At 43.0% G+C, this 10,325-nt stretch overlaps 1 protein-coding gene across 1 annotated transcript in view; it reads right to left on the bottom strand.

Moving 5' to 3' along the window:
- The window catches only part of khdrbs3 (KH domain containing, RNA binding, signal transduction associated 3), a 148,599-nt gene extending 139,964 nt beyond the window's left edge, over positions 1 to 8,635 (bottom strand). Inside the window, exon 1 of the mRNA XM_084165117.1 lies at positions 8,172 to 8,635. Within this exon, the coding sequence (XP_084021243.1) occupies positions 8,172 to 8,262 (91 nt within the window). The 5' untranslated portion in view covers positions 8,263 to 8,635. The remainder of the gene's footprint in view (positions 1 to 8,171) is intronic.
- Positions 8,636 to 10,325: the final 1,690 nt, after the last annotated feature.

Raw genomic sequence — 10,325 nt, forward strand, 5'->3', positions numbered from 1 at the left:
CATTCCCCCAGGGGATGTGAACCCTTTCCTCTTTCAGTTGCCCATAACTACAGTAAACACATGCCCACATACCAGAGCTCTCTCTCTGTCTCTCTCTAGCTCCCAGTCTAATCCAGTGTAATCCCACAGTGCTGTCTTTGTGCTGTCTTGGGCAGACGTCAGTGGATTATCATCCAATAAGAATATGATTAATGGATTTATAATTGCAGCGGGCGATCCTGGGAGAGAACACAGTTTGCCCTGGATTAATATGAGTTAAAGTAACGTACTGGTGGTGAGTAGAGGAGAGGAGAGGAGAGGACAGGAGAGGAGAGGAGAGGAGAGGAGAGGAGAGGAGAGGAGAGGAGAGGAGAGGAGAGGAGAGGAGAGGAGAGGAGAGGAGAGGAGAGGAGAGGAGAGGAGAGGAGAGGAGAGGAGAGGAGAGGAGAGGAGAGGAGAGGAGAGGAGAGGGGCCAACTTGGAGGTCTGTGCTGTTAGCTGGTAACTGGTGCTTCTGGTTGAGTTGAAGACCTCACCACTCTATGACTGCAAGCTGGGCTTAAACTATCTATTTTCAGATCTGGGGCTCTCTGACTACTACTGCCCCCTCTACACAAGCACTGGTGCATTATTTAAGACAGCGATGACAGGCTATATAGCACTGTTAAATAGCAGCTTGACCAGCTGGGTATGGATAGCAGCTTGACCAGCTGGGTATGGATAGCAGCTTGACCAGCTGGGTATGGATAGCAGCTTGACCAGCTGGGTATGGATAGCAGCTTGACCAGCTGGGTATGGATAGCAGCTTGACCAGCTGGGTATGGATAGCAGCTTGACCAGCAGGGTAGGGGGAAGGGCCAACCAGGAACATGATAAAGTAAACCAAATGTAAAATGTTATCACAATTTATCATATTTTAAACTATCATGTTTTGCATTAAATTGTATTGTCCGTGGGGTTTTGTCCAATGGTGTCCTAGTAGGCCAACTATCAAGACCCTATCAGCGTGCCACGCCTGGGCCTCATTTGCTATCAGGGAGATATCAGGTTTCTCTTTATTTAAATTAGGTTTGTGTGACTGTTTATGTTGACTCTGTTGCCAGCTAAATCATTTAAGTTAATCTTCCATTGAAAGCAGTGATGAGATGCAGAGAGGTGCTTCCTTTATGTCACTGCTGCTATGATCCTTTCTCCTCCTTATACCATGACAAACTGGAGCATCAGCAGCTGCTGACAACGAAAAACGAAAAACTTTAAACACTTCCTACTCATTTTAGCTAAAAAAAATTATGCAAAGCACCTTTTCCAAGCCACTGGGTTTAATTGGAAGGCATGCAATAAAATTGTACATCATAATGGAAAGAAGCCGGATGATGTGGATACTTGTTGAGAAAAAAATTGTGCAAGATATAATAAATAGGGGAGAGTGGGGTAAGTTGAGCCAACGGGGCAAGTTGAGCCACCCTTGTTTCTAGGCAACCATACACAAAAGTAATGATTTGACCAAATATTTAGGAAGAGGTCATCTGTGAGGGAAGAATCCATGTGGAAAAAGTGGTAAAAACTGATTTTCACTAAGTCAAATGAATTTATTGTGTTAGAGGTTTCATGATGCTTGTATCTAAACTAAATAGATAATTTTAAGATGGTTCTATACATCAGTTGGGGTCTCTATAAGCTTCAATATGAGGTCTTAAACCTAGCATGAAAGTGAATCCTTGTAGCTGTGTGGGCTAATAGTCAAGATGTTTAGCATGGGATTTGTTGAGCCAATGGCCATGGGGTAAGTTGAGCTAATGATTGAGCCAATGGCAAATTGAAATATTGTGTTTTCTTCCCAGGCTTAATGCAAGGCATTATCGCTGGGATATGACGTAACAACAGGGCCTGGGCCCGGTTGCATAAAACACCTTAAGTACATTTTCCCCTTATCTTTTCCCTTAAAGTTTCCTTAACTTTAAGTCAGTTGCACAAAACATTTAAAGGTGAATTTCCCCCTTAAATTAAGTGAAAAAGACCCATGAGGTCCCTTAACTGCTTCATTCAGTATGTAAACAGCATTTGTGGAGGTGAATGTTGCTTTCATCTGCTCTGGTTACAAAAAGGAAAACATCAACCAGCAATGGAATTATTGTGTAATTATTGGGACAGTGATACATGTTTTTGTTTTTTGTTTTAAATGATATAATGACTATGAGGTTAAAGTGCAGACTGTACGCTTTAATTTGAGGGTATTTTCATCCATATTTTCGCCGCACAAATATCATACCCCACTAAAATTCTAACCTCCCCTGTTATTGTAATGGTGAGAGGTCTGCATCTTGGGGGTATGATATTTATGCATCTGTAACTTTCTCACTCACTCGTCATTATTCACAATTTATTCAGGACTATCCGTAATCATGGTAACATCCACATTAATGTATAAGTGTTTAGAAACATATTATATTCTATTCTTATTTACAATAAAAGTGACTCCAAAATGACACAATACATTATTACCATGAATTTCTATTGGGCACAAAATAATCTGAAACACAACCAAAACAAACAGCAAATGTATCCAACAAGTTTGTAGAGTCACAAGCTTGATGTAATCATTGCATGCTAGGAATATGGGACCAAATATTAAACTTTAATACACATATGTGAATTTGTTGCAGTACTTTTGGTCCCCTAAAATGGGGGGACTATGTACAAAAAGTGCTGTAATTTCTAAACAGTTCACCCGATATGGATGAAAATATCCTCAAATTAAAGCTGACAGTCTGCACTTTAACCTCATATTCATGGTATCATTTCAAATCAAAAGTACTGTAGTACAGAGCCAAAACAACAACAAAATTGTCACTGTCCTAATAATTACGGCAGGCACTGTAACTGATTATTCTACAGAGATAACTGCGTTGTTTATCCGTAATATTGTAATATTACATTATTAATTATTTGTTTTTATCCAGACAATTATTCTGTGCTTCTGCATTTTTATCCACTAACTAGTGAACCTGGATCAGTCAGAACGCATCCTAAATACTCCCTATATAGTAAACTACTTTTGACTAGGGCCCGCAGTACTATTTAAATAGGGTGCCATTTGGGACGTAGCAAATAGGGTGCCATTTGGGACGCAACCCTAGAGTCCTGGTGGTGAGAACACTGTTGAATTACTGCATCGCCACCTCATTACCTGTGACATAACGGGTGTTCCACGCATCACACATTAACAGTGAGATCAATCCCACAATGTAAACTAATCAGTCCTATAAATGACATGCCATTAGGTTTTATGACCAAGCGTGGCTGTTTAGGTCTGTGTTAGGCCTGGCCTACATCTCACCCCTCCTGTAGAGTCTTCTGGGATACCTCAGCTAGAGGAGTGAACCACCGCACAGCAAACACCTCAGACCTCTGAGCCATAGCTCACACACAGCACCACACAACACCTTACACACTGCAACCCTGACCTACTAGTCGAAATTTAGTTTCTGGGTCTCTCTCTCTCTTTCTCTCTCTCGCGCTCTCTCTCACTTCACCTGTGAGTTCAACAGCGTAACAGTACATCTGTAGGTCAGATCCCAGAGTAAGTGGACCCCTCCTGTCCTGTATCTGTCTCCCTGTGTAGTCGACTAGCTCAGCGTGCTGGCCAGCCACTGATGTTTATCACTAACAACCACTGTTTTCATAGCAACACAACAGTATCTCAGGCTTTGATGCTCTGCCAAGGCCTATTTCTGCTGTTCTCCTTGTTTCTTTATTATTTCAGTCATAGTTAATATTTTGTATTTTGGCTGTCAGCCTGTTTTTGGAGACATATTTGCTCCACCTTTCTGTTAAGTCTGTTGTTTTGTATCCTGGCTTCAGGGCCACCAGTAAAGATCCTTGTTTCACCATCTCAGCCTACTGCATACTGTCTATCCTGCACCGCACCTGGGTCACACCTCACACCAACCCTTACAGCAGGTAGCTTCATTATTATTTTTTTTACTTCAAATATTGGATGCTGTTTCTGCAGTTTAAAACAAGAAAGGCCTCATAGCGAAACACAACTTTTGCAGCAATGTCGCAATCTATGTGAGGTTCTCACAGCCGAAAACAGTCTTGTTGAATTCCTTAAAATTAGTTTCTTCTTATAGTTAAAATTAAGTCTTCAACTTATCTAATTGGAAGCAGGATAAGATATTTACATCAATTCATGTCAGCAGTGAAGTCACTACTAAACAGACCTAGCTGGAGCTGTGGATGTATGAGCACTTTATGAATTGTTTTCCAGCAGAGGTGCTTTTCTATTAGATCTCATTTTACCTTCTCTTTTTTTGTCACATACACTGGATAGGTGCAGTGAAATGTGTGCTTTTACAGAGTCAGACATAGTAGTACGGTGCCCCTAGAGCAAATTAGGGTTAAGTGCCTAGCTCAAGGACACGGACAGATTTTTCGGTTACTGGCCCAATGCACTACCCGCTAGGCTACTTGCTTGCTGCCCTACAGTATACCTACAGTATGGTACAGGTATCTAAACTTCCATCTCCGAGTACAGCTGTCCCCCCAACTTCCCCAACATGTGTATCTCTCCAGACATAGTTATCTACATAGTATGCGGCCCTTTGCTGTCTGTCTGTGTGCTTACTCTCTGTAGTTCTGTTCGCGTCCCCTACCAATTGCATAATCAAGTCGAGAGCTGGTGGGGAAGATGCCAGAAGAAGTGTTATATTAGAGAAGTGCTTAAAGTAGTGCTCTGTTCCATTGCATCATGAGATAAAAGTACACTGCTCAAAAAAATTAAGGGAACACTTAAACAACACATCTTAGATCTGAATGAATGAAATAATCTTATTAAATACTTTTTTCTTTACATAGTTGAATGTGCTGACAACAAAATCACACAAAAATTATCAATGGAAATCAAATGTATCAACCCATGGAGGTCTGGATTTGGAATCACCCTCAAAATTAAAGTGGAAAACCACACTACAGGCTGATCCAACTTTGATGTAATGTCCTTAAAACAAGTCAAAATGAGGCTCAGTAGTGTGTGTGGCCTCCACGTGCCTGTATGACCTCCCTACAACGCCTGAGCATGCTCCTGATGAGGTGGCAGATGGTCTCCTGAGGGATCTCCTCCCAGACCTGGACTAAAGCATCCGCCAACTCCTGGACAGTCCGTGGTGCAACGTGGCGTTGGTGGATGGAGCGAGACATGATGTCCCAGTTGTGCTCAATTGGATTCAGGTCTGGGGAACGGGCGGGCCAGTCCATAGCATCAATGCCTTCCTCTTGCAGGAACTGCTGACACACTCCAGCCACATGAGGTCTAGCATTGTCTTGCATTAGGAGGAACCCAGGGCCAACCGCACCAGCATATGGTCTCACAAGGGGTCTGAGGATCTCATCTCGGTACCTAATGGCAGTCAGGCTACCTCTGGCGAGCACATGGAGGTCTGTGCGGCCCCCCAAAGAAATGCCACCCCACACCATGACTGACCCACCGCCAACCGGTCATGCTGGAGGATGTTGCAGGCAGCAGAACGTTCTCCACGGCGTCTCCAGACTCTGTCACGTCTGTCACGTGCTCAGTGTGAACCTGCTTTCATCTGTGAAGAGCACAGGGCGCCAGTGGCGAATTTGCCAATCTTGGTGTTCTCTGGCAAATGCCAAACGTCCTGCACGGTGTTGGGCTGTAAGCACAACTCCCACCTGTGGACGTCGGGCCCTCATACCACCCTCATGGAGTCTGTTTCTGACCGTTTGAGCAGACACATGCACATTTGTGGCCTGCTGGAGGTCATTTTGCAGGGCTCTAGCAGTGCTCCTCCTGCTCCTCCTTGCACAAAGGCGGAGGTAGCGGTCCTGCTGCTGGGTTGTTGCCCTCCTACAGCCTCCTCCACGTCTCCTGATGTACTGGCCTGTCTCCTGGTAGCGCCTCCATGCTCTGGACACTACGCTGACAGACACAGCAAACCTTCTTGCCACAGCTCGCATTGATGTGCCATCCTGGATGAGCTGCACTACCTGAGCCACTTGTGTGGGTTGTAGACTCCGTCTCATGCTACCACTAGAGTGAAAGCACCGCCAGCATTCAAAAGTGACCAAAACATCAGCCAGGAAGCATAGGAACTGAGAAGTGGTCTGTGGTCACCACCTGCAGAACCACTTCTTTATTGGGGGTGTCTTGCTAATTGCCTATAATTTCCACCTGTTGTCTATTCCATTTGCACAACAGCATGTGAAATTTATTGTCAATCAGTGTTACTTCCTAAGTGGACAGTTTGATTTCACAGAAGTGTGATTGACTTGGAGTTACATTGTGTTGTTTAAGAGTTCCCCCAATCTACACCTTATTCTCTATATAGTGCACTACTTTTGACCAGGGCCCTATATAGTGCACTACAATAGGGCTCTGGTCAAAATAAATGTACTGTAGGGGATAGGGTGCCATTTGGGACACACCAGGAATCTATTAAAATTATAGGATCCAAGAGTTATTATTACAGTGGAAATGCTTGTGGAATATTCAGAATCACACTCCTCCAACTCTATTGAAAGCATTGGCTTGTTCATTTATACGACTCATGTGAACCCTCAGCGACACTCTGTCGAAGAAACGAGCGCTACGTTAAACCAAATGTATATTTCCTTCAAATCACATTTACCTCATGGTGAGCTGGGAAATCTGTGCTGGAGAAAAAGGCCAAAGCTATTTTACAGACTGAAACCAGCTGATAAGGAGAAAGTGCTGAGTAAACTACGTTCTTATCGGCGTCTGACTACACTGATTCAGCTCTAAGTGAGAGAGCTGAAAGAAACACATTCATAAAGGCCCTTCTGTCCCGGTATTAACCTAACTCAGTGCTTTAAGCTATTCTTTCCCGTATTGCCCAACTCAATACGTTTAGCTATAGGCTATTTCACTTTCTTAAAACGGAACAATCTATCCATAATGGGTACAAAATGGGACTGAGTACAGCGGGGCTCCTGCATGTCACACAACTGTGTTAGACTGCTGAGCTAAAGCCTAGGCACTAGGGAGTTAACGCAAGTCGTCAGATCTCAGGCATTGTTACTCTTGGTGGAGCATGGTTCACCAAACCAAACATTTGCATATTACTCGATAGGAATATTATATCCAGTAATCTATTTACTTCTCTCTTATGTGTCAGGTACAGGTACAGGTACAGGTACAGGTACAGTTCAACAACTGTGAATGTAAAGTTTACATCAGTAGATGTCGTTAAAGTCATACCTGACCATTAAAATTAGGTGGCCAGTAGCCTACTATACAAATCAAAAGCTTTGAAAGCTTAGCGAGATATAGCCATTTTGCAAATAGGATTTTATTTTCTGAAATCCAGGCAGACAGCACTAGACACAAAGCTAATTTACAAGTGGTATTTGATGGATATACTTGGATGCTATTCCGGTGCTCTTCCCACAAGAGTGTACGCAAGGAGGTGCGCCTGGAAGTATTGTAAAATTCAGACAGCTTCAAAGCCAACAGTACGCTCGGCGCTCACAGACGTCTCAGCAATGGATTAATTCAACAGTCTTCGATTCAAATCGCTGTGGAACTCGCGCATCTATCCGCTCAAATTGCATTAGAATCAAGTCAAGTTCTGCAAAGGGGAAAACAAATCCAACTTTAATGAGAATGTGTTGTTTCCACTGTTAACATCATCATTTACACGTCTCAGCGCTGGATAACAGAGCTACTTAGAGAGGCTCCTACATTGTTATCAGTTTATCATAGTAGTTGTATGCAAACATAGAGACATGTAGTGTTACTAAATACTGTAGGCCTACATTGTATAAGTAGAGTGGTGATTTACAATTATGATTGAATGTTTATTTATGTATAGGCTAACAGAAAGGCGTGGCATTTTATAGCGTAGGCAACCGCCAGCCATTCCACTTAGGCTATTTTATGTATACCAGACAGTTATTCAAATGTTCAACTAATCAACAAGCCCTTCGTCGAATAAAGTGTGCTGGTTCTGGAATACATCAAATAGCCTGAGTGTGGATCTGGTCTGTATTATGGTCTATTTGGGACAGCCCCAAATCAAAACTTCAAATATGTCTTTAAAGTGTAATATTAGCTAAAAGTGGCACCAACATAACCCAAACAGTATAGGTTAGTATTCTAAGCTATACAGTAGAAACGTCCCATAATAAATTGGGATGTTCTCTTGTCTTACCTTGATCTAGTAGTCGTAGAGAGTGATGAAACGTGGGGTCCAGTGTGTCCTTCTCTGCCATCAGCTCCGGTAAGTACTTTTCGTTATCCATTTCGTCCCGTGCTGTTGGTCCACGCCGTCCACAAAATAAATAAGCAACGATACAATTCAAAAACCTCGGTTTATTCCCAACACCTGCCCCCACCAAAACTAGCAGCGGTAAATTATTTTTTTTAAAGAAAAGGAATGCGGCAATGTCATTCGCAACCACTATAACATCACATAAGTAGTTCTAAGCTGTAACAGCGACCAAAAACTGTCTGTGCGCGGGTGTCTCTGGTAGAAATTCCGTTATCCCATCCGTGTAGTAGCCTATATATTCACCATCACCTTGCAGACCCCTCGCATGCAACACCTCCAACCTAGAGACTCTCTCTGTTCTGTAAACAAGCTCTTTGAAGCTCCCCCGGAAGGTCTCCACCAGCAACGAGGGCTCATTCCAGCTCCTCTACTATTGGTTGCCGATCAGTGTTCAAGAAAATGCAATGTAGCGTCAGTCATTAGAAGGGGCGGGCGCTCCATCCTGGAGTGAGGGAAACCGCTGGAACTGTCCATGGTGCTGATTCCGCGGCGCGCGGTTATATGTTGTTCGATGTGACACGAGCCTGGAACGATCTTAATTACAATGTATAGAGGACATTAATAACAGTCCTTCTCTTGTTAAATTGTACAATAAAAATGTGCCCAAACCCAATAGTCCATCAATATGCAAATATATACCAATACCTTATATCAGTTTCCAATGCACGAACTCGGACTTTTTGGGGGTAAATGTGTTATGCTACATACATAGGCACCCTTTTTTATTTTAATTTTTTGTTTAACCTTTATTTAACCAGGTAAGCCAGTTAAGAACAAGTTCTCATTTACAACTGTGACCTGGCCAAGATAAAGCAAAGCAGTGGGATAAAAACAACAACACAGAGTTACATATGGGATAAACAAAACATTAAGTCAAAAATACAACAGAAAAAGTATATACAGTGTGTGCGAATGTAGTAAATTATGGAGGTAAGGCAATAAATAGGCCATAGTGCAAAATAGTTACAATTTCGTATTAACACTGGAATGATAGATGTGCAAATAGAGATACTGGGGTGCAAATTAGCAAAATAAATGACAATATGGGGATGAGGTAGTTGGGTGGGCTAATTTCATAATGGCTGTGTACAGGTGCAGTGATCGGTAAGCTGCTCAGACAACTGATGCTTAAAGTTAGTGAGGGAGATAAGAGTCTCCAGCTTCAGAGATTTTTGCAGTTCATTCCAGTCATTGGCAGCAGAGAACTGGAAGGAATGGCGGCCAAAGGAGGTGTTGGCTTTGGGGATGACCAGTGAGGTATACCTGCTGGAGCGCAGACTAGGGGTGGGTGTTGCTATGGTGACCAGTGAGCTAAGATAAGGCGGGGATTTGCCTAGCAGTGATTTATAGATGACCTGGAGCCAGTGGGTTTGGCGATGAATATGTAGTGAGGGCCAGCCAACAAGAGTGTAGAGGTCACAATGGTGAGTAGTATATGGGGCTTTGGTGAAAAAACGGATGGCACTGTGATAGACTACATCCAATTTTCTGAGTAGAGTGTTGGAGGCTATTTTGTAAATGACATCGCCGAAGTCAAGGATCAGTAGGATAGTCAGTTTTACGAGGGCATTATTGGCAGCATGAGTGAAGGAGGCTTTGTTGCGAAATAGGAAGCTGATTCTAGATTTAACTTTTGATTGGAGATGCTTAATGTGAGCCTGGAAGGAGAGTTAACAGTCTAACCAGACACCTAGGTATTTGTAGTTGTCCACATACTCTAGGTCAGACCCGCCGACAGTAGTGATTCTAGTCGGGTGGGCGTGTGCAAGCAGCGTTCGGTTGAAGAGCATGCATTTAGTTTTACTAGTGTTTAAGAGCAGTTGGAGGCTATGGAAGGAGGTGCTTCTACACCTGCATTACTAGCTGTTTGGGGTTTTAGGCTGGGTTTCTGTACAGCACTTCGAGATATTAGCTGATGTACGAAGGGCTATATAAAATAAAATTGATTGATTGATTGATTGTTGTATGGCGTTGAAGCTCGTTTGGAGGTTTGTTAACACAGTGTCCAATGAAGGGCCAGATGTATACAAAATG

This window comes from Coregonus lavaretus (assembly GCF_964263955.1).
Source record: "Coregonus lavaretus genome assembly, chromosome: 7".
NCBI lineage: Eukaryota > Metazoa > Chordata > Actinopteri > Salmoniformes > Salmonidae > Coregonus > Coregonus lavaretus.